The sequence below is a fragment of the Felis catus genome, chromosome E1 (assembly GCF_018350175.1).
Source record: "Felis catus isolate Fca126 chromosome E1, F.catus_Fca126_mat1.0, whole genome shotgun sequence".
In the NCBI taxonomy this organism is placed as follows: domain Eukaryota; kingdom Metazoa; phylum Chordata; class Mammalia; order Carnivora; family Felidae; genus Felis; species Felis catus.
Window position 1 is genome coordinate 3,875,782 of NC_058381.1, and position 27,869 is coordinate 3,903,650.

Below are 27,869 nucleotides of genomic sequence, written 5' to 3' on the forward strand. Positions count from 1 at the left end.
TTCTAATTTTTTACATGTTCTTTTATTTTTGAGAGAGAGACAGAGACAGAGAGAGAGAGCGTGGGCGAAGGGCAGAGAGAGAGGGAGACACAATCCGAAGCAGGCTCCAGGCTCAGAACCTTCAGCGCAGAGCCCAACAGGGGACTCGAACCCAAGGACTGTGAGATCATGACCTGAGCCGAAGTCGGACGCTCAACCGATGGGAGCCACGCAGGCGTCCCTTTTGTGTGGTATTTCTCCATTGAAAATGAGCATACAACTTTAAGTTTGCTGTGGCCCTGAACTTTCAAATTAAAATATACCTTAAAATACATTCTAGAAATGTTCAGTCTTGCTTAAAGCAGGAGGCCGTGTAAAAAAGATCTAATACACGCATTTTTTTTTCCCAAAAAGTTATAGTCGTGAGAAGCACTGTGTTGGTGAAGACATTTGTCAGACTCCAGGAAGTGAGAAAGGGGCGTTACCTCATATAGGAGATACGATCCCAAAATGGTGTTAAAAAGGTAACGCACATAGACATATGTGTATGCCCCGAAAGAGACTTCAGCTCAGGCCACGGTCCCGCGCAGTCCTTGAGTTCGAGCCCCCCGTGCGTAGGGCTCTGTGCTGACAGCTCACAGCCTGGAGCCACACACACATGTGCTCTTCCCATATACCAGCCTGAAGCTTAAGCACAAACATTGTGTGTGTGTGTGTGTGTGTGTGTGTGTGTGTGTGTGTGTATGGGGGGGGGTAGGGGGTGTCTGTGGCTATTTATTTATTTTCCAGTTTAATTGAGACGAAATGCCGCAGGAGTCTGGAGGAAGTCTCTCTCTCTCAGCTTGAAGCAACTTGGTTTCACATTTCTAATGTCTTAAAGGAGATTATATTCAAGGATGCTCGATTACTCTGAATAGGTGCGACATTCCAGGCTGATGGGTATTCATACCTGTCTACAGCTGTGTATTAGCATTTCAAAACCCTTCTGCCAAGAAGAGACTTAGGAACTCTTCCAGGCTGAGGATTCAGCACTTTGCAGAAAAGCAAAGGCTGAGTGCCCGGGGTGAAAACCCTTTCTGCTGGGGAGTCGTAACCAAAAGGAATCTTCCAGACCCAACTGCCTGACACAGCCGCAGCTTCCAGAATTACGGGTCCAACGTTACCACGTCAGGAGTTAGGAATTAAGAACGTTGCCTTAAGTTGATAATCGGGTACTTGCGGTGGGTGGGTGGGCAGTGATTGTCCCTGAGGAAAATGTGTAAGGTGATGTGGGGTACTTGTGACATTTACTCCCTGCCCTCCACCCCCCACCCTCCCATGTTAGCATAGCTAGTTTTTTGTTCGCTTTCACATAGTTCCTACAAAGCCCTGACTAGAAGAGGGAACGGAGAAATGAATGGAGTTCACAACAATCCAATACCTATTTCAAACCAAAACGTTGCCTCGAGAATGGCATTTTTTAAAATTTTTTATTCTTGGGGCACCTAGGTGGGTCAGTTCGTTAAGCCTCTGACTTCAGTTCAGGTCACGATCTCATAGTCTGTGGTCTGTGGGTTCCAGCCCCACATCGAGCTCTGTGCTGACAGCTCAGAGCCTGGAGGCTGCTTCAGATTCTGTGTCTCCCTGTCTCTGCCCCTTCCCTGCTTGTGCTCTGTCTCTCTCTCTCTCAAAATAATAAATAAACGTTAAAAAAAATTAAAATATTCTTTGTTTAAAAAAATTTTTTTGACGTTTATTTATTTTTGAGAGAGACAGCAAGAGCAGGAGAGGGCCAGAAAGAGGGAGACAAAGGGTCTGAAGCTGGCTCTGTAAAGTGAACATAGAGCCCGACTCGAGGCTCAAACTCACGAACCATGAGATCGTAACCTGAGCTGAAGTCAAGAGCTGGACGCGCAATCCACTGAGCCATCCAGGTGCCTGGAGAATATCATTTTAATGTGACAGAAAAGTAGGTAGTCTGAACTGCTCAGAAAACTATCCGGGGGAACTGAGGGCTTCTTCACATCAGAGAACCTCCAGATGATGCCTGAGAGGGCTGGAAGTACATTTCTGAAACATGTATCCCTTCACGTGCATGCAAAATACATCTTGAGGGTTCCGCAGGAAAAATGTGCATCCATCCATCCATCCACCCACCCACCCACCCATCATCCTTCCATCCATCCATCTCTCCATTATCCATCCATTCATCCACACATCCATCCATCAATCCATCCATCCATCCATCCATCCATCCATCCATCCATCCATCCATCTACCCATCCATCCATCCATCCACACATCCATCCACCAATCCATCCATCCATCCATCCACCCACTCATCCATCCATCCACCCACTCATTCATCCATCCATCCATCCATCCATCCATCCATCCATCCATCCATCCACTCATCCATCCACCCACTCACTCAGCCATCCATCCATCTGCTCATCCATCCATCTACCTATCCATCCATCCATCCATCATCCTTCCATCCATCCATCTCTCCATTATCCATCCATCCATCCACACATCCACCCATCCGTCCATCCATCCATCCATCCATCCATCCATCCATCCATCCATCCTCCCATCCATCCATCTACTCATCCATCCACTCATCCACCCATCCACCCATCCACCCATCCATCCATTTGAAAAATGGGTCCTGATGTTTTTGCCTTTCACTTCCCTGAGTCTCTTTCGTAGAATCCACTATTGTGTTGAATTTGAATCGCAACACCAGCTCTGTTGATGAGCTCCTTGCTCAAAATAGCTTCTCCGCACCTGGAGCTTTGGCCTCAGATTTGTCACTTTTAAGTGCTTCCCTTGACATGACAGCATGAGTGATCAGCAGGTGAGCTCTCTCTCTCTCTCTGCCTTTTAAACAATCGGTGCTATGTGAACCCTCTGTAATAGTTGTGTGCATACACACACACATTTATTTATACCTTTAACACATAATGCATACATTTCATGTCAGACATATTGTCTCAGTGGGCAAATTTATTTTTAAATCCCTTTCTCCATCAATATGCAATTAGAGATATTATTATTTTTGTTTTATTTTATTTTAGAAAGAGAGACAGTGTAAGAGTGGGGGAGAAGGGCAGAGGGCAAGAGAGAGAGAGAGGGAGAGGAAGAGAGGGGGGAGAGAAAGGGGGGGAGAGAGAGGGGGAGAGGGAGAGGGAGAGGGAGAGGGAGAGGGAGAGGGAGAGGGGGAGGGAGAGGGAGAGGGGGAGGGAGAGGGAGAGGGGGAGGGAGAGGGAGAGGGAGAGAAGGAGACGGGGGGGGGGGGAGAGAGAGAGAGAGAGAGAGAGAGAGAGAGAGAGAGAGAGAGAGAGAATCCTAAGCAGGCTTCACGTTCAGCATGGAGCCTGACATGGGGCTCGATCTCATGACCCAGGGATTATGACCTGAATGGAAATCAAGACTTGGATGCTCAACCAACTGAGCCACCAGGCACCCCTCAATTAGAGATATTATTATTACCTAATACAGAAAGTGGGGAGCAAGGAAGTCAAGACTCAAATCAGCCAGAAGGAATCTAGGAATTATGAAAGAACCACAGAAAGCACAAGTCCAAAAGATCCATAAAAAAAAAAAAAAAACCCAAACAAAAAACCCCCTAAGAACATAACACACGTTCTTGAAAAAAGAAATTTGGGTGTACAAAAATTTAAGAGGAAAAGCAGTTTCCCAGAGTACAAACCACTGATGAAGGTGTGGGAGAAAAAGAACTCATCAGGATTTCAATGGAAGGTGATGACAGCTAGAGGCCAGCCACTCAAAACCCCATGGACCACTTGCTGTCCCCTCTCCTGCCCCCTCCCCGGCTCTACATCGGCTTCTCTTTCCCTGTGACTGTTCATTTTCCATCAGGCATCTCACGTCTTCTACAGGCTCCTCCCTCCTTTTTATTATTTGTTTTATTTATCGATAGGGTTTTCAAGCCCTTCACTCTTCCCCCCCCCCCCCAAACCCTTTACTCTTAATTTTTCAAGCATGGTATAAAAATTCAAGTGCAGCACTGTCTCCCTGAATATGAGGGCTCAAGTTCCACAAAGCCCCCAAGGCTGGAGAGAATTCAGTCCCAGAACTTAAAACTGTTATGGGGGAAGTGGGTTTAAATGAACCTTAAAAGGCTCGTACAGAAGAAAACACAAGGGACAGAACTCTGAATACTGACACGATCGAGGGTGCTGTACGTATTGGAGGTAAGTATGTATACCTGGGGCCAGCAGGGACCTTCCAATCGCCAAACCTGCTCACAAGACCTTCTGGAATGTCCCTCCCATCCAGGTGCCAGCCAATTCACCCCGCTCCCAGATAAGTATGCTGAGCACCATTTGTTTCCTACTGAGGTGTCCCCTCTCTCCAAATGCTGAACCGGCTAATTTGATGCTCTAAGGTTGGCTGACACCGCCTCCGAGCTTCCAGGCGATCCAGGGACACAGGTGACTCTGCGCTCAAAGTGCTCTGATGACAACCATTACCCTCCCCCGCCCCCTCCTTCATTCATTCAGTAAATACTCACTAAGGGCCCACCATGCCAGGCACTGTGCTAAATGATGGTTCTCCTTCTAAGCTGTAAATTGGGGGAGTCCAGGGACCAGGTCTGTTTTGTCTCTTTAGGACCTCGCACAGTGTGTGGCACAGAACAGATGCCCCGTAACCTCTTCTCGAAGGAATGAACACATGAACGAGACACAGCCTCTGCTCTTGGGAGGCTAAGAGTCCAGTGCGGGGCACAGGCAAAGAGTCGGCCCGCGACTGAGGACGAGCTGGTGTCCATCTCAACATCCCAACGTGCTACGCTCCAGAGGAACTCAATCCGAATTTATAGGGAGGGGACTCCAGGCGATTCTGATGGGTAGCCTGAGGACGCAATCGCTGCCCTGCATCCTTTCCACCCCGCGTGTGGGCCTTGAAGCGGAGCGGCTTGAAGCGGCTCACCCGGGAGCCGGTTAGACACGCGGAACCCCAAGCCCTACTCCAGACCTGCTGCATCAGGATGAGCATTCTGCGAAGCTTCCCGGGGGCCGTGTACGGGCTGCTCCAGAGGACGTGCCATTTATACTGAATCCTAAGGACTGACAAGTTTGCAAAGGGGAACGAGGGACAGAAAGGAGGAGGTGTTCCGGGTGAAGGTGCAAAACCAAGGGCACAAAGAGGGATGTCAACTAGTCAGGACAGCTGGGTCCTAGTGCCCGGGGCGTGGGAGGGAGCACTGGGGAACTAGGTCCTTCTAGGCTACAGAAACCATGCTGTGGAGTCTGGACTCTGTCCTGAGGCCCGGGGTCCCCCCGAAGGGCTTTCAGGCCGGGAGCCACTGGCTCAGCTCCCTTAAAGACACACGGCTCTCTCGCTTCCGTGCTTCTGTTCGTTCCATTCTTAGCCTCACGTGCCTTCCTCCTTCCACACAATCAAAATCCCACGCATCTCTTCTGCACTAACTCAGGTGCCTCCCAGGTCCCGAGGCCGGAAATGAGCTCCCTGTCAACCCCAAACGTCTGCAGCACTTGGGATGGGCCACCAAGCGGCCCTCACGCAGCTGCTCGATTTCCACGGGTGTATTTTGCCTGCGATCTTCTCTCTCCGGCTTCTAGACCAAGGCTTTTCAAAGATGAGTTTCTAAGGACCACCCCTTCAGGACATTCGAGGGTGCCTGCCGGATGTCAAAACCCAGGATGCCCCGAATGGGTTTCGCTGCGTGTGGGGCCCAGATGTCTGCATTGAAGCTAGAGATTCAGGGAGCCAAGACCGCGGTCAGAATCCCTGAGATCTGGGCATCTCAGAAATCCCAGCATCCACCACTCCCCCTCCATGTAGTACAACGTGGCACAACGTGGGTCACGCAGGCTAGTAAGTGAAGCGTTTCTCCTTTTTCTCTCGACCCATCCGTGATCAAGCAACAAGGTGCTTCCAAAAACAAACCAAGAAAGCTTGTACTCAGAGTCCTAGTCTATGCTCAGAAAGGGCTTTTTCCATAAAAACCGGGACTGGGTCTGGTTTCCCTCAGTGTGGATTTAAGATGCACAAGACTCGGGGTGCCTGGGTGGCTCAGTCGGTTAAGCATTCGACTTCGGTTCAGGTCATGATCTCACGGTTCATGGGTTCGAGCCCCATATCGGGCTCTTTGCTGACGGCTCGGAGCCTGGAACCTTGTTCGGGTTCTGTGTCTCCCTCTCTCTCTGCCCCTCCCCTGCTCATACTCTGTCTCTGTCTCAAGAATAAATAAATATTAAAAAAAATTTTTAAGATGGACACAATTCAAATCAAACTCTCCCACGAAGGTGAGTTGAGGATCCCAAGAGTATCATGAAGCTCTGAGAGCACCGTGGAAAATTCTGCCTCTTAATTACTATTAACTTCCTAGATGGGTCATGTAGGGCCTCTGGGACATGAATCACAAGCTCTCTCTCTCTCTTAACACTGTGGTTGTGAGGTTTCTTTATCCCTCCCCCTAGATTGGAGGCAACGTGCAGGCGGGACATTGGCCCGTGCACTGTGCACCTCGGGACCCTCTCGAATGCTCAGCATCGTGGCGGGGACTCTGTAAAAGTTTGATGAATGTCACAGAGACCCAAATGCCACACAGAAGAGTTCACTTGGAATCTGCACCTGTGTAGGGATTCCCGTGCACCTGCTGAGGCCAGCGCCTCCTGTTTTCTCAGCCTATCAAAGCAGACAGCTGCTGAATTCCCTCCCGTGACCTTCTGTCATTCATCTGCCTGGACCGGGCTTGATCTCCCCAACTTCCCCAACATACAGACACTCTCAACCTGTAAAAGCCTCGCCCTGCCCACCCCCCCCCCCCCCGCCCAAAGGGCCTGTCCTTTAACGTCAATCTAGTAAAATTCCATGTAAGAGTTGTTTCATTGGAACGTTTTCCCAAATGAAAATAACAAGGAGACATTAAAGGCATCTGGTTATGCTGGTTAAGGGAGATGTTGTCTTACTGAGGTCATCTGTAAAAGGCAAAGTGGCCAACACTGCCATATTTTTCTCCTGTCATTTGAATCCCAAATTCGTAGGCTAAACCTCCAATTCCCAAATCTCCACACCACGTACTTTTACGGATCACAGACCCATCCTGAAGAGCAGAATTATTACCCTATTTTGTATCTGAACACAGAATCCACTGTTATTTCGTATCCATGGTGCACGTGTAGTAGACTTTATTTTTTTTAAAGATCTTATATATTTAAAAAAAATTTTTTTTAAATTTTTTTTTTAAATTTTTTTTCAACGTTTTTATTTTTTATTTTTGGGACAAAGAGAGACAGAGCATGAACGGGTGAGGGGCAGAGAGAGAGGGAGACACAGAATCGGAAACAGGCTCCAGGCTCCGAGCCATCAGCCCAAAGCCTGATGCGGGGCTTGAACTCACAGACCGCGAGATCGTGACCTGGCTGAAGTCGGACGCCCAACCGACTGCGCCACCCAGGCGCCCCTACATTTTATTTATTTTTGAGAGACAGAGAGAGACAGAGCACGAGTGGGGGAGAGGCAGAGAGGGAGACACAGAATCCGAAGCAGGCTCCAGGCTCCGAGCTGTCAGCACAGAGCCCGACGCGGGGCTCGAACCCACAAGCCGTGAGATCATGACTTGGGTCGAAGTTGGATGCTCAACCGACTGAGCCACCCAGGGGCCCCTGAGATCCTATATTTAAGTAATCTCTACACCCAACGCAGGGCTCGAACTCGCAACACTGAGATCAAGAGTCCCACGCTCCACCAACTGGGCCAGCCAGGCGCCCCATGTTGTAGTCGTCTTTAACTTGTGACTGCAAGGGACTATGTTTCCCTGGTAGGTGGCACCTTATAAGTATGATGTGAAAAGAAATTAAATTAAGCAATTTCACCCGGAAATTAAGACTTCCGGCTTTCCTTGAAAAATCAAGGTGGACCCACATGGCAGCAATCACTCGGGGTTGACCGCCCCCTCCTACCCCCCCCCCGCCAACTGGCCAGGTCAAGAGAGGGAGTCTAAACCAGTGACTCTCCCCACCAGGCTCGCTGGCCTGCCTGACTTTGCTGCCCAGTGATGACCACACAGGAAGAGGCAAGGTCCCTTTATGTTTGTGTATTGTTGTTTTTTTAATATAATTTTTTTTTTTTTTAATTTGAGGTGGGGTGGGGGGAGAGGGGCAGACAGAGCGAGAGAGACTCTTAAGCAGGCTCCACGCCTAGCGTGGAGCCTGACAGGGGACTCGATCCCACGACCCTGGGATCACGACCTGAGCTGAAATCGAGAGTCGGACGCTCAAATGACCGAGGCAGCCAGGCGCCCCTGTTCGTGTTTCGTTAATAAAGAGTAAAAAGACATGCTCGAGTGGGGGGAAAGCGGAGTATTAGCCACAAGACCCAACTGCAAAGCAGAGCTGAAGCAGACGTAAAGTGGGACAGCAACCGGGGGAAGAAGGCCAGCGTGGGCGCGCGCACAGCAGCAGAAGTAGACTGGGGATGCCCAGTTCGGCAGGGAGGGGGGGTTCCCACAGGGGCACAGGACGAAGGTGGCAGCGGAGAGGAAGGGCAGAGGGGCTGCACGGGGCCTCGGACCCAGAGCCAAGGGCTGGGGGCTGTGTCGCAGGACCAGGCTGCACTTCGGCAGGATTACGGCCAGCGGCTTGGCAATGGGGCGTGGGGTTTCAGCGTGATCGAGTGGGTGGCTGTGTCCGAGATGCACAGGAGAAAGGTGAGACCGGAGATGCGGATGCTGGGGAGCCTCTCAGGAAGGGACAGTAGCAGCAGCCGGCCTGAGTGGTGGCAGCAGGAACGCAGAGGGAGAGGCCGGGGGTGGGTGCGTGAGAACCACCGTGGCCTCGGGGGGGGGGGGGGGAATCAGTGGAGGGGGAGGAGGAGGGACTGGGAAGGTCGTGCCACACACACATATACCCGAGGGAGGCTCGCTGTCTGTTTTGGTTTCAAGGGCGTGGAGGTTAGATATATGGTATGTGTGTCTGGGCGGGCGGGGAAGGGGGGCTGTTGTAAATGATGAATTTGGTTTGAGACACAGGAGGTAACAGGGAACGAGGGGCCGTCCCTAAGAGACAGATGTGCAGACGGGGGGGGGGGTGGCATGCAGGGAGCACTGAGTGGCACGGACAGCTGGAACCCAGGGGTGGGGTTGATTCTGGAGAAGGAAGAACGGGGGTCTGATGTCTCTGCACCAGCAAATGAGAGGCGAAGGTCTCTGCTCCAAGGCGAGGAGCGAGGAACGGTGGCGGTTTAATTGTTCCCTGGGTAGCCTTAGAAACCCGCCCACACTGTCGTCCCGGATACCCCCAGCCACTCCAACTTTCTCCCGGGCCCTTGGCATGATGGATGGGGCTCAGTTTACCCAGAGACAGTAAAATCAGAGGAACGGGGTTAATTGCAGCTCTGATCTCTACTCCTAGGTGCAAAACAGCCACGAAGAAGCCAACGGCTATTTAAGCCGGCAAATTGATCACTGTAACTGTTTTTTTTTTTCCCTCTTAAAAAAGAAAAGAAAAAAACCAACGAAACTCATACATTGTAAGCCGTGGCCCTGCTTCTCAAAGCCTCTCGTATAAAGAACCCAAAAGTGGATGATGCCAAAATCATCGTAGACTTTAAAGAGGCCTTGATTTATCATTTCGCAACTGGTTCCCAGGCGCCCCACCCCGCTTGCCATGCCTTTCCATCTTTTCCAGAACCTGACTATAAATTCTGCCATCAGCGCAGGGGAGGCAGGCACGGTGGTGATGGATGGCGGGCCAGGGGTGGGGAAGGCCAAGGGCACGTCCCAACTGGGGACAGACGGGCGGGCACACCAGCCAGAGCGGCTCGCAGGTTTCTCACAGAATGTTCTAGTTCCGACTCCACTGGCCACCAGCCCTCCTTCCCCATCCTAGGCCCTCCCCACCTGCCATTCTCCTCTTCCACTGGCTCCTGGCTATGGCCACTCTTGCCCCAGGGGATGATGCCTGCGTTCCCGTTTCATCTTGGATAAGGTTCTTCTTGGAGAAATGGCATGTTCATTGATCCTACCTAATTAAAAAAGAAAGTTCACCGGGGTTCCCTTAACTTTTTAAAATTTTCTTTTCTTTTTTCTTTTCTTTTCTCTTCTTTTTTTTTTCCTTCCCTTCTCCTTCCTTCCTTCCTTCCTTCCTTCCTTCCTTCCTTCCTTCCTTCCTTCCTTCCTTCCTTCCTTCCTTCCTTCCTTATTTTTTTAAGAGCAAATGAACACACCCAAGTAACAAACAGTGAGTACAGCCCACGCGCACAAGAACTGATTAGCAGTACAAGGAAATAAGTTACAAACATAAAATAACAGCAGAAGGCAACATTCACCTACCTTGTTCATGGCCCAGGATTTCTGCTACATTGGCTTGGGGCTCTTCCTTGCTTTTACCTGTAGGTTTCACCTTTAAGTAACGGGGGGGGGGGGGGGGCATTTCCCATTGCATTTGGGGAAGGGGGAGCTGGGCCCACACACGACCAGGAGGCTTCAGGTAAATGTGGAAGTCAGGAAGCCTGTCTTTGATGCCAAGGTAATTTATTTCTTTTTGTGCTCTGCTCCCGCTGCCTGGTTCTCCTCTGCCCAGCACCAAAGACCCCCATGCCCCTGTCCCCACCTACCAAGACCCACAGTGTCTCCTCTTATCCACTCCACCCCCAACCAGGGTATAAAATTATTTCTCATCAAAGCGCAAATTTCCTTAATATGGAGGACTTCCTGGCTTTATATTTACACACACACACACACACACACACACACACACACACACGCATTTCTATCTACATTTTTTAAAAAGCTTATTTATTTATTCTTGAGAGACAGAGAGAGAGAGAGATGGAAAGAGAGAATCCCAAGCAGGCTCCACGCATCAGCACAGAGCCTGATTCGGCGCTCGAACCCACGAACCGTGAGATCATGACCTGAGCTGAAACCAAGAGCTGGGACGCTTAACCGACTGAGCCACCGGGGTGCCCGAAATTGTGTTACTCTTAAAAGTAAACTCTTTGGCCTCTGCACGACCCCCCACATCATATCCAGCCTTTGTGTCTATAGAACTGACTGGCTAACTTCAATCACTGGCCTTAACTTGACAGCCAAAACAGCCAGGTCTAGTTTGCAGTTGTGTTCTGATTTGGACAGAATTTCAAAGACTCACAAATTTCACATAAAATCAGGTGGTTTCTCTTTTTCTCAAGAAAGAAAAAAAAAAAAAAAAAGGAAAGGTAGCAGCTGATCCGGTAACCCAGGGCCCAGATTCCCAGGGGGCATGAGTCCCAGCACCTGACAGGCAGGCATCCTGTCCAGATGGGCGTGTGACGTACCCAGCACCCCCAAACTCTGCAAACCTGGACTGCAGCCCTCATTTTCTTTACCTGATGGGCATTTGAAAACGTGAGCCCTGGCCTACGTGACTCGAAATGATGGCACAGATCAACACAGAATTTCACAGAAGCGAGGAGAAGAAATATTTCGAGGTATGTCATTGCTAGCGTTCGGCTACAGATCTGGCCGTCTGCAGGCCTTAACCCAAAAGTCCGTAGTTTTCACCTCTCATCAATTCAGGAAATCTTCTAGAAATAAGTCACTGTTGGGTACTTCATTTTTTAGACCAAGGAAAGGAATCACAGCACAGGAAGCAGATTCCCTTAGGGACACAGAGGCACTTGTCACCAGGGGGGCTGCGGAGGATGGGGGTCTCTCCTCCTCGACCTCAGTACCCCTCCCCCCTCTCCTCCCGGCTCATTTCTTACATTTCCTTCCTTCCCCCTCCCCTCCCCATCTCACCCGCGACCAGCCACGTACAACCACAGGAACACAGATCTCCCCGGCGGTCTGCCGGGCCATCCCACCTCACCCCGACCCTCAAGGCTCTGGCGTGTCATAGAAAGTTAAGAACTTCAGAGAGGGTTCCATGGGAAGAAAAAGTTCAGCAGAGCGCTGGCCACAAACCACGGATGCTGGCCACATCTGGTCGCTGTGCTTTACAAAACTCGAAAACTTTATCAAACACTCAATGGGGGGCCTTCCATACTGTGCAAATCTAGGGGCCGATTTCACAGGCATCCAAATCAAGTATTTTAGGAAAAAGAAAACAAAGTCAGAAGCCGGGAGGCCAGGAAGGGAACAGCCTCCCTGGAGCTTCTAACTTGCTGACCGGCAATCGTGATGCCAGAGAGAAGGGCGGCCGCGCTGAGTCAGATCCAGTGTCCTATCCTTGCCACTTTTCTGACAGTGACAAGGGGGACACACTCAGAAAGATCAGAAAGAAATGCCTCTCCTCATGAGTAACATGTTAAAAGCTAGATGTGCCCCCGGCTTATCCTAGTTTGCTTGAATAACCTACTGTCATTCTATACGAAACTGGAACTTTTAAACCAGGAACCCCCAGCCTTCCCAAATTGCTTGTGCTGCCTGAAACCACAGGACCCTAGAGAAATTAGTCTTCCTAAGAATTAGTCCTTATTTTTAGTGGCTTTTTAAAAATTGTCGTAAAATACAGATAATGTAAACTTTACCATTAAAATTTTGCTTTAAATGTTTATTTTCGGGAGAGAGAGCGGGAGAAAGACAGAGAGAGAGGGAGACACAGAATCCGAAGCAGGCTCTAGGCTCTGAGCTGTCAGCATGGAGCCCGACACGGGGCTCGAACCTACGAACCATAAGATCAAGACCTGAGCCGAAGTCGCAGGCACGAATGACTGAGCCATCCAGGCGCCCCTAAAATTTACCATTTTAACATGCAAGTCCATTGCCATTAATTTCATCCACAGTGTTGTAGGACCACTGCTAGGACCTTACTCCAGAGCGTCTTTACCAGCCTAGAAGGAAACCCTCTGCCCACTAAGCAATCTCTCCCCATTCCTCCCCAAGCCCTACCTCTCGGCAACCACTGATCTGCCCTCGGTCTCTATGGATTTAACTACTCTAGACATTTTGTGTAGACGAATCATACAGGGTGTGACCTTTTGAATCTGGCTTCTTTCGCTTAACAGAACGTTTCAGAGTTCATCCATATTGCAGCATGTATCAGGACTTTATTCTCTTTTCTGGTTGAGGGATATTCCACCGTAGGGTACGTGTGGACGTTTTTGCAAAGTGAATGATGGGCAGTACGTGGCCGCAAGCTACCAGACTTGAGGAAGTTACCTACGTGACAGGTGGTATTTCTTTTTGATGGTCCTAGACATTGGTATACTGGACCAAAGCCAAGTGTGCCCAATTCATACCATTCGTAATCTAACAAATGTTCTTCACCTATTCAAATCTCACCTTTCCAGCCTGACTTGAAGACCCAGAGAATCCTCACTCACATTAGTTCAGTTGCCTTTCAAATAAACCCAACTCCAAGCCAGTCATCTTGCTAGTTGCTAGGAACCAGAATGACAGATCCAGTCGAAACCCCTCAGGAAGCTCACGGTCGAGTGAAAAGATAAACATCCAAACAATTTCACCACAGAGTGATGCCTTTTAGGGTGGAAAACTAAACTGAGTCAAGTTCATAAAGAATTCCCCCTGAGGGAGCCCATTAAGCTCACTATCTGGGTAGACAATGCTTAGGGTTTGCACCTTGCCTTCTTGATAGCCAAGGTCTTCAGGGACAAGCCTGCAGTGAGACTGGTGTTGCCTTCCTGAGTAGCTGGAGCCTTTCGACCCTATATGAGCAGCATCTACAAAGTTTGCCTAATGTCTCACCTCGCTCACACTAAAGTGGAGTCATCTCTAGAGGTCCTCCTACCGTTTAAGCCCAATCTGAAAGGGCATACACGTGGTACACCTAGAACTTCACCAGGTGCTCATTCCTTCCTCAGACAACATATCAGAATGTGAACTAAGGGGCGCCTGGGTGGTTCCGTTGGTTAAGCGTCCGACTCCGGTTCAAGTCATGATCTCATGGCTTGTGGGTTCGAGCCCCGCATTGGGCTCTGTTTGGCAGCTCGACCCTGGAGCCTGCTTCGGATTCTGTGTCTCCCTCTCTCTCTGCCCCTCCCCACTCACATTCTCTCTCTCCCCCTCTCTCTCAAAATTAAATATAAAAAAAATTTTTTTAAATGTGAACAAAGACAGAAATCCATGGGAAACTTCACTGTTTAGATTTTCCCTCCCCTCCCCAATGTTGTAATTTTGAAAGAATTAAAATTTGTGTAGCCCTCACTGAGACTGACCAAGTAACACTGGTGAATAACTGTTATATATCATTACCTAATAATGAAATCATACTTAGAGGATCTGTTTTCTGTGTTTTTGTATTATGTGTGTGTGTGTTTTGCTGAGACTTTGGAAAGCAAGCCCCAAACACGTAACCCTTCATTCCCTAAAGCTTCAGCATGCATCTTTCAAGAACAAGGAAAATTCTCCAACAAAGCATAAAACCAATGTTACAACCAAAACTTTTAACATCGATGCAATGACTTTACCTAATACACAGTCCACGTTTAAATCCCCCTTGAGATCCCAATAATGTTCTTTCAGCTGTGTATTTTTGATCCAGAACCTAATCAAAATCACAAGGTGCATCTTCTGTCTCCTTTATTTTTTTTAATGTTTATTTATTTTTGAGAGAGAGAGAGAGAGAGAGAGAGAGAGAGAGAGAGAGAGAGAGAAAGTAAGTATGCATAAGTGGGGGAGAGGCAGAGAGAAAGAGGGAGACACAGAATCCTAAGCAGGCTCCAGGCTCTGAGCTGTCAGCACACAGCCCAACATGGGGCTCAAACCCATGAACTATGAGATCATGACCTGAGCCAAAGTCGGACACTGAACCAATTGAGCCACCCAGGTGCCCCTCTTCTGTCTCCTTTAATCTACAACAGTTATCCCATCTTTCTCTTTCTTCCATGGCAATGACACTTTCAAAGGGCCGAGGACAGTCTACACCACTCTCATTATTTCTCTTGATCAGACCTGAGTTAACAATTTGACGTAAATACGATGCATTTACTTCCTGCTGTGTCGCATTTGGAGCTGTGTAAGGCTAGCTTGTCTCTAATACCGGTGATGTTCAAGTATCTTTCCTCCTTTACAACTAATAAATAATCTGTGGGGTCATAATTTGAGACTGAATATCCTATTTCCCATCACCTTTCACCAGTTGGTTCAGCATCCACTGATGATTCTGAAACAATTACACTGGCACTTGCAAAATGGTGATTTCATAATTTTATCATTCTCCTACATTTTTTTAAAGTTTATTTATTTATTTTGAGAGACAGAGAGAGAAAGCGTGAGTGGGAGAGGGGCAGAGAGAGAGGGAGACACAGAATCCGAAGCAGGCTCCAGGCTCTGAGCTGTCAGCACAGAGCCCGATGCAGGGCTCGAACCCACCAACCATGAGATCATGACCTGAGCTGAAGCTGGACGCTTAACCAACTGAACCACCCAGATGCCCCTCTCCTACATTTATTAGCTGGCAAGAAGACCCTCTCCCCAGGCTCACCTCTGCCTTTTTTTTTTTTTACTATTGATGTGAACTTATGAATGCGTTTTTTAAAAATCCAGTGTTTATTACCATCATTATTATTTTTATTGCTTCAATTGCTCCAAATTTGACCACGGGGAGTTCCTTTAACGCAGCTCCTATATACTTTTGAAATGCCTTCATCATAGTTTGTGCATTTCCTTAACTTCTGCCATGAGATATTGTAGGGTTGTCTTATATTTCTCTACCCTAGCCTAGAATTAGCTGTTGCTGCAAGGAGTTTGGTTCCTTTTCGTGGTAAACAGTATTTGGAAACCAAGATCTGGGCACTAATTATGCTCACTGCTACTGGAATGTCATTGCTTCGAGGCTCTTTCACTGATTAAAAGCAGGATATTTATTACTTTTCAATCATGAGTCCACAATGATACTTAGAATTCCAATCTAACACCACAGAGTTCGTTCTTACTTCCCCCATTTGGTATTTGCATCACGCTGGTTACTAAGTACACCAATATATTTATTTACTCATTCTCTTCTACTAGGCACACAAAGTAGGTTCAGAATTACTCTACGAATACCACTAGTGCCCAATGACAAACCTACTTAGAGTCTGAGATTTCTGCAGCTTATCATTTTGGGAATATGTGCAACTAAAGGTATACAAAGAAATCTATTCAAAAGTTACTTGAATTTTTTTCTACTTAATAAACTCTGTATTTTTAATTAACAGATTTGTTTGTTATTTAGAAGCTTATCCCTCAATATAACAGAACCTACGAAGATCTCAATATTAAAGAAAATGATTACATCAAAATGATTTATGCCACAAACTTAAAAATTCTAAAAAGGTTTATTTTAAAAAGGGCAATTTCTGCCTCCCCCTTCTGACTACTCCATCATTAGTTCTCACAATTTATTTTTAGTCTCCACCATTTAAAATAATATGCTTAGATTATAATCTCTAAATTCTATCAGTTTTAGATATTACATAGTCATTTCTTCCTTCATTGTAGGATTTAGCTCTCTTACATTTCACTTCTTCTCTTTCCCATCTTCTGTATACTTATATCATATATTTAGGTTATTTTAACAGCAAATGTCTAAATTATTATGGCTATGTACACATTCACTCTTAAGTAATACATTATAACTATGTTTCCTTTTTTTGGTATTACTTTTCATTTTCCTGTAGTTAATAATTGCCTTTCTTTTTCAATTGCTTCGATTCCCTGCTACCAAATTGCATACTCTCCAGCAGCCTCTCAGTGCATTTTTCTTCTTCTTCTTTTTTTAAAGTTTATTCATTTATTTTGAGAGAGAGAGAGAGCATGTGCATGAGCAGGGAGGGGCAAAGAGAGAGGGAGAGAGAGAATCCCAAGTAGGCTCCATGCTATCAGCACAGAACCCAACACTGGGTTCAATCTCATGAACCATGACATCATGACCCGAGCTGAGATCAAAAGTTGGACGCTTAACTGACTGAGCCACCCAGGCACCCCTAAGGGTACTTTTTTCATCTAGGAAAACATATCATTCTATTTTCCCCCTGACTTCTAGATCTGTTCTTGAATGGTGAGTCTCTTGGTCTGTTGCACAGACCTGGGTCTTCCCACTGCTATCATCCAGGGAATTCTCCTTCCTTTTCTCCTTCACTTCTGGCATCAGATATCTCTTTTTTAGAGTTAACTTTCTCATTAGGGAAAGTACATCTGCCAGGAGCTTGCTGCAATACTTCACTGCCCTCCAGTGTTTTTGATGAGATACTGGATGCCTTTCTGATTTCAGATCCTCCCACCACCACCCTGTGCCCCCTTCCACTTACTCTGAGAAATTACAGGAATTTCTCTTTATCTATAGGTTTTGAAATTTCATTACTCTGTGCCTTGACATGGGTCTTTTTTCCATTTATTAAGCTGGGAACCTAGTGGATTCTTTCAATATGGTCACTCCTGTTCCTCAGTTTTGGGGAAATTTCTTGCATTCTTCTCTTTGAAAATTTCCTTGCTCCTATTTTCTCATTGTGACATTCCTATCATTTGGATCTTGACTAAGCCTCTAATTAATATATCCTCCCTTGTCTTTGGTTCTAACTTCTGGAAGGTCTCTTCAGTTTTACCTTCCAATCTCTAAGAGTGCAGAGGGTGGCCAACGGTCCTTTCTGTTTGTCGCTTTTTTCACAGATAACTTCTCACGGTTCTTCCTTTCACAAAGAGATAGAAAGGAAATAACTGAAAGATATAAGCCAATAGCATGATTAAGACATGAAGTGCAACTGTTGTGCATTCGTTCATGTCTATAATTATCTAACATAGTAGGTCCACTTGCCAAGCACTGGAAATGGTATCATTACTTCCAGGTGCTCAATGTGATAACAACACTTTGTTCTGTTGATGACAATGTATATATTTTTAGGGTTTTCTGAAATTTATGTTGCTGGGAATCAATGGCTCTGATCAAACAGTCCTCTAGAATACATATAAACCTTTTTCCAATTCAACAGGTCCATGAGGAACCTCACAATTCTGAAGGAAACATGAAAGGCTGGGAAAGCACTTCAGATGATTTCAGTGAGATAGATACAGAGAACATCTCAATGGTCCCCACGTAGAGAGCCTGCGGGCCAGGAATGACCTGTTGTCTCTTAGCTCTACACCTGCCCTTCTTCGCCCTGTGCTGGCATTTTGGGGCTTGGAGTCTGCAAACCCCACTTTTCCTGGGTTCCCTTGCCAGCTAGCTTCCTGTTGCATTCTGCCAATATCAGGTACTGGAAGGAGTTCAGAAAGCAAGAAGGAGAAGGAGAGAAGCTGTCTTTCTTCCTCTTTTTCCCCATCTGCTTCTAGCAGTGTCTCTGTGAGTTTCCTCAGTGACGCCAGTTGCAGCCACGCAGCCTCCCTTGCGGCCCCAGCACCAGCAAGGTGGCCCTTCTCCGGTCTGGTGTCATCCTCTCATGGTCCTGCTGTTCTGGTTGGGCAGCGGTCCTGGGAGGGCAGCGGTGAGGATGCTCCTGGGCTCTGGAACACACTTCTAACCATCCTTCTCCCATGTCTATGTGGTAGCTGCCTCGCACAGGTACTACCTTCTGGATTACTCCACCCTCCCCTTTTTTATTCTCTCAGTCCTCCCCACAGTGTTGCAACAAGTTCTCTGTATTACGTCTCCTCTGTGTGAAACACCTAGTATGGTTACTCTTTTTCTTGATTGGCCCCTGATGGACAGAGCCTCTCTAGGGGATTAAAAAAAAGGGTTTTAAGCCTCTGTAAGTCCTCATTACCAGAACGAGCTAAGGGCACAACGCCTCATCCGTGGTTATGATCGCAAAAGTGCAATCCGACTTTAGCTGTTTTGACAAAGTCAGCCATGTCTAGAAGAGGGCGAAGCGACCCTCCGCATACTCCAAGTGAAAGAGGATATCCATCAGTTTCCAAACTAAGTAGCCAAATGTGTGAAAGACCGTTCTCCATAGAGCCCGACTGACTCCAAAATGGCTGGCATCCTGCTAAGATGACCAAGGAACAAAACCCAAAACATCTTCTATGAGGAGATGAAACTGGGTTGGGAGAAGGTGGCTCCGGTCTTCAATTTTGCGAGAACGCAGCCACACAGGTGCTAATTCACTAGCTTCGATGCACTTGAAAATGGGTCATGGAAATGGCAAGAAAACGTATACAAAAGATATTTTTACAAAGTAATTTGTAGAGTATATCATAAAGCCATGATACAATAACGTTTTTAAAAATGTACTTCTTGGGGTGCCTGGGTGGCTCAGTCGGTTGAGTGTCTGACTTCGGCTCAGGTCACGATCTCACGGCTCCTGAGTTCAAAGCCCCGTATTGGGCTCTGTGCTGACAGTTCGGAGCCTGGAGCCTGCTTCGGATTCTGTGTCTCCCTCTCTCTCTCTGCCCCTCCTCTGCTCTCTCTCTCTCTCTCTCTCTCTCTCTCTCTCCCTCTCTCAGAAATAAATGAACATTAAAAAATAATTTAAAAAATGTATTTCTTGGACTATTCCTGTCTTCTGTTCTATTTGGTGGCACACTTCCAGATGGCTCCATACTCTATGACACAGCGAAGGGAGAAAGTGGCTGGCTGGGACACACAAAACAGAGCAGAGGAGGACAGAGCTTTGCGGAAGCTGGCTGAGAGGGTAGGAGGAGGCTGAGAGGGACGCCTCTGGAGGGTATACTCTTGACTGAGGTGATGAATAGAGATGAGCAGTGGGGAGAAAAAGACTGGAAGTCTGAAAGCTTCCCTGAAAGAAAACAGGAAAGGAGAAAAAAGAAAGGACTAGAAAGAGATGAGAGAGGACAGTGTAGGGCGCACAGGGAGAGCCCAGCACCCAGAGCCGGAGATGCACTTTTAAGACCGACGGATTAAGGCGCTACTGATTGTCACAGTGCAGAGCCCATCAAGGTGAGCCCCTTGGGGGATGCTCGGGCTCCAGGGCTGTGAGCTCAGAGAGACCTACTTAGAATGACACTGGATCCTTGAACAATGAGGGGTTGGAGGCGCCCTCTGACTCCCCCAAAACTTAACTACTAATCGACTGCTGCTGACCAGAAGCCTCACTGACAACATAGTCCATTAACACATGTTCTGTATGTCGTATGCACTCTATACTGTATTCTTACAGTGAAGTAAAGTAAAGCTACAGGGAAGAAAACGTTATTTAAAAAATCACAAGGAAGTGGGGGGGGGTGGCTCAGTTGGTTAAGGGTCCAACTCTTGAATTCGGCTCAGGTCATGATCTCACGGATCATGAGATCGAGCCCTGAGTAGGGCTCTGCGTTGATAGTGTGGAGCCTGCTTGGAATTCTCTTTCTCTTTCTCTCTCTGCCCCTCCCCAGCTCACACACTTTCTCTGTCTCTCAAAATAAATAAATAAACTTAAATAAAATCCTAAGGAAGAGAAAAATACATTTACTATACTGTACTACATTTATTGAAAAAAAAAATCTACACGTGAGTGGACCTCCATAGTTCAAATCCATGCTACTCAAGGGTCAAGTGTGTTTATGGCATCCTCCTGGTGGAAATCAGGAACCTGAGCCTGACTTGGAACATTAGCAAGGAGAAGAGATATTATCGCCTGTGGGAGTTACTACCCTTGCAGTAAACCCATCCGCCCAGGGAGGCAAGTTTGAATACAGAGCCTTGAATCTGTGGGCAAAAATTCTCCAAAGGCTTCCCCATACCTTTCGTTGCCTAAAACCAGGCAGTGTTGTTGGCATTCGGCAATGCCAGAGACCCCTGATCTGGCTTCTTTGACATGAGCAGTGTAGATAAACAAGGTTGTGTGATGCTGGGACAGAAAAACTCAGATAGTAAAACTTCTGTGCTCATTCTGAGGATTACTGTTGGTATAATCAGTATCATTTTATCCCCTTCCCCCCCACCCCCAAAAAAATATATGCCTTTAAATACCTAGATCTTCTAATTTGCCACAGGCCAGAGAAACTCCTTCTAGATGGCTCTCCTTTCCCTCTCCCTTCACGTATGAAAATGTATCATAATTATAGTCTCCACTTTGCAAAGTGCTTAGAAATATTTATTTAGTACTGAAGGGCTAAAAGGGCTCTTGTTCTGAAAACTTTGCCTGAGGTCTAGAATTTTCGCCACTGGCAATAAAGGTGCTTTGGGGGGAGGGGGAGAATGAAGCAGGAATGTTTAAAGTCTAGCACATCTGGGTATTAAATTGACTGAAGCCAGCACATGCCACCAAAAATACGAGACACGGCGAAGAAATACTCACAGAATGAGGAACACCACAGAAGTAGGTCCAGCTCACATTAAAAAACAGGACGAAGGAACGTGAAGCAGAGTGGAAAAGACAGGCAGAAGAGAGGTGAGTCTGGATCACAATGAGGACAACCATTGTTTGGCAACACTGGAAGTCTAACTTTGCTAAGGCGTGGTTAGTGTGAATTAAACAGACTCAGTGTCACAGTTAAGGGGTGCCCGCTGCCTGACCAAAGGGAGGAAGCATGTCCCCTGACTCTTAGGGCCTCCATTGCCTCTAAACAAACCGGAAGTCGGAGCAGCAAGGCGGGTCAAAAGCATCCCTGTAGACATGCTAAAAAAGTCGTGTTACTGACGTTATATCATGTTACTGAAGTTACATGAAAAGTGTAACGCCAGAGGGCTGATAACAAGAACAGAGAAGTCTCTGTTAATCAAACATTCCAGGCGTAAAACTTTCCTTCCAGGTTTCAAAAAACAAACTGCCAATATTTTGGACATAGGAATAGATCAGTGATCAGAAAACTGTGCTTTACTAATATTAACAGGAATGACGGAAGTTAAGATTCAGCAACAACAATGCTTAATTCATCTACGTTTTATTTGTGACGTGTTCTCTAGTTTTTGAAGGCATTTTTGTTCCTTTTTCTATTCTGCTTAGGCAAATCTGTATAGATATAATGAAGATTCTGTTACCGCATCACATGAAAAATGGTCGTACGGAACGGTATTGTTCATTACTTTATAAAGGTGCCAAGGAATTTCAGAAATTACACGACTTTACCTTTGCCATAACTTCATGAAATCAAATTTTACTCGTTTTTTAAATAAGAAAAATTTACTGTGGTTAAATACACATACCATGAAGCTCGCCACACGAGCCATCTTTAAGCGTGCGGTTCGGTGGCACTAACTGCATTCATCGTGGTGCGAGGCCACCATATTCATTCACTCTTAAAAGTGACCCTTCTCGGGTTTCTTTTCATTTCTCTGTATATTTACAGGGAAGAAGCCATGCCAGACAAATGCCAATGCGACCATGGAAACTCTTAGATCCATATCTACAAGAAACTTTAAAAATATATAACACTTTTCGGAAATCCAAAAGTCATTTTGAAAGGGACTGTTGCTTCGAGGGCCAAAGTCCCTGAGGAGCAGGAACGAGCGTGTGAAAGAACATGCAGAGGCTGTTCTGGAGACATATAAGGCCGATCCAGGCGCAGGCCTGATGTGCAGGGATGAGCAGAGGCCCGAGGTGCCTGCCATGGGAGGACACCTGTGTCACAGACCACTGAGACTCAAGTCCAATACCAAGATCGTTCTGCTGCTAATCCGGAGAAATTGATCTCACTGTTCACACTCACGGGCAGAGAGAACTCATCAGTGATTGAAAATGAGCCCCAAATCAATTTTTCTTAGGAATTTAACGCTCATTCAACGGCTGGAAATCGTCACGACTGCTTGGCTCTGAGACAGAAAGAAAAGGTGAGCCAAAAAAATAAACACGGGGTCACTGGTGAGGTCTGCTGGAACAGCTGAAGGGATCTCTAAAGCCTTCATTAATGTAACAACATGTAGAGTCGAGTTCTTTCAAGCTTCGTATCTGGTTGATAGCACTGCTTCGCCAAAGGGCTTGGGAAGGGAGAATGACCTATTTTACTTTTTGAATACTACGAATTCCCTTAAGCTACCCTCCTACTTCCTTCAAACACGTGCGGTTCCAAGTGGGCATGCTGCCTTAGGATCAAGAGCAAGTCACAAGGGCAGATTCTCTGCACCTTAAGCTCTGCTTTGTCCTGAGCTGTTTTGCACACGGCCACCGCTATGGAGCGTGCATTCATCGATGGTTACTGCTTCTCACAGCTAATATTCAAGTAAAACCGCCCCATTCTCTAAGCACACACCAAAAATTGGCTGGGGCTAGGGGGACCCCTAAATGGAGTGGACACAGGGAATCAGGAAGGTAATTTGAGTTCTTTTTCGAGAGAAAGAGAGAGAGAGAGAAAGAGAGCGAGTGCACACGTGCATGAGTGGATAAGAGGGGCAGAGGGAAAGAGAGAGAGAATCCCAAGCAGAGTCCACACTCATTGCAGAGCCCTACGCAAGGCTCGACTCCATGACCCTGTGATCATGACCTGAGTCGAAACCAAGAGTCGGATGCTCAACCGATTCAGCCACCCAGGCGCCACGGTAATTTGATGTTTGAATTTCTGTTTCGATAACACATGAAAAGGATGATCTGTGAATGACTGTGACTTAACAACCCTAAAACCAGCTACATGTTCACTTAGTCCTTTTTATGGGTATAATGTTTAAGAGAGGAGAGGTATGAAAACTTGTACTAAAAACTTAAATCTTAGAAAGACTTATTTTTCAAAAAATTTTTAAAAAATGCCTACTACCTCACTTCTAAAACCATAACTGAAAATGGCCGAACTCGGGGAGCCTGGGTGGCTCAGTCAGTTGAGCGTCTGACTCTTGATTTCGGCTCGGGTCACGATCTCAGAGTTTGTGAGCTCGAGCCCCATGTCAGGCTCTGTGCTGACAGCATGGGTCCTGCTTGGGATTCTCTCCCTCTCTCTCTCTCTCTCTCTGTTCCTCAGCTTGCTTTCTCTCTCTCTTCCAATCTCAAAATAAATAAACATTAAAAAAAAAAAAAAAGAAAGAAAGAAAGAAAATGGCCGAACTTGAGAGAAAAATGTTAGGAATCTGTTTCTGGCAACAACTTTTCGAACACAAAACCCAGGAGTCACTCCCATAATCCCATCCCTTTATTTTCCTATTTGGATACAGACTAAAATCTGCTAAACTTTTCTCTGTATCTTCCATTAAAAATTTTCCCTTATCTTTCTTGTTTTGTTCTGATGAGAAAAATTACAGACGTTGGTTAACAACATTTACAGCCAAGATAGGCAACACGCGACAATGCAGGCCAAAGTCCCTGTTCGGGTAGGATATAATTCTACATCTTTTTTTTTTTTTTTTTGGTAATGTTCATTTATTTTTGAGAGAGACAGTGTGCAAGTGGGGGAGGGGCAGAGAGAGACAGGGAGACACAGAATCTGAAGCAGGCTCCAGGCTCTGAGCTGTCAAGCACAGAGCCCGACGTGGGGCTTGAACTCACGAACCGTGAGATCATGACCTGAGCCGAAGTCGGATGCTCAACAGACTGAGCCACTCAGGTGCCCCAATTCTGCATCTTTTTTTTAAAAAAATAAATTTATTTATTTATTTTGAGGGAGAGAGAAAGAGAGAGATGGAGAGAGAGAGTCCCAATCAAGCTTCACAGCGGTCAGCACAGAGCCCAAAGTGGGGCTTGAACCCACGAGCCATGAGATCATGACCTGAGCCGAAAGTAAGAGTCGGACGCTTCACTGACTGAGCCACCCAGGCGCCCCTGATTCTGTGAGTATCTAACCTGGTGCTGGCCACCCTGCAGAATCGGGTTCTGGTCTAGACCCCCGGCTCGTCTCTGTGTGCGTGTTGTAGGGTACAGCGGGGTTGGGGCAGGGTGCCTGATTCTCTTCAAAGGGGTATGAAAATAGGATGACAGAATTGGATGAACCTCAAAGAGCATCTAGTCTCAGCCACCGATTTTATGTGTTCAAAGACTTCAGTCACACCAGAATGCAAACTTTTGCTTAATTTAAAAAATTTTTAATTAAAAAAAAAAATTATTTATTTTTGAGAGACAGAGAAAGAAAGAGACAGAGTGTGAACAGGGGAGGGGCAGAGAGAGAGAAGGAGACACAGAATCCGAAGCAGGTTCCAGGCTCCGAGCTGTCAGCACCAGAGCCCGACGCGGGGCTTGAACTCAGGGACCGTGAGACCATGACCTGAGCCGAAGTCGGACACGTAACCGACTGAGCCACCCAGGCGTCCCCAGAATCCAAATCTTCGTTTCCTCTCAATTTACAAATATAAAAGAAAATCAGTGTATGAATGAGGACACTTGGGTGTAATGGCGGACTCCTGAAGGGCTAGGTTGGATTGGCAAGACATGTGGAACAGGCGTTGGGGGCACTCTTCCCCACCTTGGGCAGTAGACAAAATGATAGTGGTAAAGTATACCTTGAGTATGCAAAACATACACGTCCCAGGGGGTCCTTCTAAGCCCGGCCAGCACTTGCTGGCCCCATAGGGCCAGCTGAAAGCACACGAGATCCCGGGCAAACAAACATTACCGGAAAACACGCACAAACACGCACGTCAGGAGTGGCACCCACCGAGGCCCGCGCGGTGTAATTATTACTCCCGTGACAACAGAAGCCGCTCTTGGAAATCACACCTTATCTTTCCAAACCACACCAAGCAAAAACAATAATCAAAAAGTGATTCTGCTCTATGATCATTTCTGACCCCTTGATGATAGCCTCGCGGCAGATTACAGAAGCGTGGAGGCCTCTGAGGCCGTGGCGATTGCTCGGAGGCTGTCAGCCCCTATCAATCACCTTCCATTAAGTAAAGGTTTTCCAATTTTGCGCTTCTCTCAAAGGCTTCATTTTGCCCGGATTAAGCCGAAGCATCAACATTTCAACTCACTGCTCCTGTTCCCGCTTCCAGAATAAACGCTGTTAGCAGAAAAATGGGCTTTTCCACAGTCGGGACTCAAAATCAAAGCAGACAACAGCGATGCGGTCGCATACACAAGACATCTGACCGCAGACGCCTCAGGCGTGCATTAGACACGTTTCATGACTGACCACAGGGCCCCGGAGGGGCAGGAAGGGTTGAAGGGTGCCCGGCGAAGGAGGGGTCTGTGAGCCAAACACGTTAGCCCCTAAAATGAATCTGGGGGCGATCGCAATATATTCATGGAGTGCTAGGGTTTTCTCTTGGGTTTTAGAGGCAGGTGTCCTGTGAGTTTTGCGCTCTACGGTTTTACTGCTTGGTATCTGTCATCTCCGTGACGGAGAAAAGTCACTTCGTCTAACAGGCAGCAGATGGGGAAAAGGAAGGGGAACAAGTTTTAAATCGACCGAGAAGAGCATGTTTAAGAAATAAGGGCGCCTTCAGCAGAGGGGCTCCTCTTGTTTCTGTCCGTAACGCTAACAGCTGGATGGAGTTTTGCTGCGTTCGGACACCAGAACTAGAAGACGCGGGGCCACCGGGTGCACAAAAGCAATCAAGACGACACTCACGCGCGTTTTTCTGTGCCTATCGACAGACTTCGTCGTGAGGAGTTTGAACGGCTACATAAACGGGACAAGAGCCAGAAACACAGTGGTGAGAACACGAAGCAACTGAACAGGGGAGAGAGAGAGATTGTGGTGTTATTCCCCAACAGGCCCAGGGGCTGACGGGACGGATGGGAACAAGGGGGCCCCACGGAGTACGTTGGGACATGTTTTATTTGGCCCGCGTGGGAATTTTTTTAAATGCTGATTTACTGTCAACGTGGAAATATGGGGAGACTTCGCTTGAAGATCCAGGTTTCAGGCTTCTCCCAAGAAGAGAAGCAGACGGGTAATGTGGCACGGCATCCCCCGACCCGGCCACAATCTGCTCTTTACTCTCCCGTCGGCCACCGGAGGTCATCACGGCGGCCGGCTTCATTATGAGGGTTCCCGTCTGGCCTCCGAAAGCATCTGACGGGATGAAGGAAACTTTGGGCAGGAAAAAAAAAAAATCAGAAGCAAGCACAGAAGAGGAAGTTGCTTGGGGGGTGAAAGGTGACGGATGTACCGAGACGCAGCACAGATTGGGGGCGGGGGCAGGAAAGAGAAACTGAGTGTCAGGAGGCGAACACACAGACCTTGAGCTCCGGCTCAGCCCGGGTCTGAGACGCACAGCAGCTAGTTGACCATGAAGCTGTCCGAGAGAGAGCAGGTCAAGAAGCTTAAAGAAGTGTCGGGGGCAAAAGGGCAGAGGGCTGAGCCCCAAGTGTTGTCTTCGGGAGAGGCGGGAAGAGGACAAGCAACGCAAGCCTAAAGGGGGCTGGGTTTGCAGCCTGGGCCCCCCCTGAGCTGGCCCCGGCCTCACAGCCGCGCGTCTCCGGCAGGCACCCTTGGGCCCAGCCGGCCGGCCCCATTTCTTGCTTGGGAAACCGAGGGTCGTCTCGGGGCTTTGTGCCTCCTGCAAACCTACTGCCTGGGATGCTAACCCACCTCTGTTAGATTCCCACTCAGCTTTCCAGAACGAGGGGCCCCATGAGGCCGCTTCCACGGCGTCCTGCGAACACCCAGGAGTCTTCATCGTGGGGCCCCAAGCTCGCTGCCTCCCTCTCCGGCTGAGAGCTCCCCAAGGCGGGCCACCAGGCCTTCCCGGCTTCTCCTTCTCGGTGCCCGGCAAGTACGAGAAGAAAGGAAGGGAAGCGCTGAGCAGCTGGGGCGGCAGCGCGGACTTGGGGATGACGCCGTGCCACGGGAATCAAGGAAGAAGAGGGACTTCCGGTGGACAGAACCTTCTGGAATACCAGAAGTTATTCAAGAAGAGCAAGGGTGGGGGGAGAGTGGCACTGGATCTTAGCAACGTGCCGTCGCTGAGAAGTCCGAGAGGGGGACTGGAAAATAATTTGACAATTACCTATCAACATGGCTCCCACCCTGGGCCTCGGTCAATCTGCTTGGGAAATAAGTAACGTTGTTATAATAAGTAATGGGCATGTTTTGTTTTGTTTTCTTTTTTCCTGGCTGTCCAGATCCAACCTCTGGCTCCATTTTGAGGGCACTCCTATCACACGGAGTTCAACACGGCCAGATTCCTCCCCCGTCTGTGGCCTCCCGCCTCCCGTCCCTTCTCTAGGCTCAAACAACCTCCCAGTCAGGGCCT

The 27,869-nt window shown here is 47.7% G+C and overlaps 1 protein-coding gene across 5 annotated transcripts in view; it reads right to left on the bottom strand.

Moving 5' to 3' along the window:
• Positions 1-27,869, bottom strand: part of STX8 (syntaxin 8) — a 253,572-nt gene that overhangs the window by 64,519 nt on the left and 161,184 nt on the right. Inside the window, exon 8 of one of the 5 annotated variants that reach the window (XM_019817162.3) lies at positions 17,482-17,593. The exons of 3 other annotated variants lie outside the window; for them this stretch is intronic. In XM_019817162.3, coding sequence (XP_019672721.1) covers positions 17,482-17,593 — 112 coding nt within the window. Of the gene's footprint in view, positions 1-17,481; positions 17,594-23,180; positions 23,221-27,869 lie in introns of those variants that run through there. One more of the 5 variants, XM_045044700.1, reaches the window with a different exon arrangement.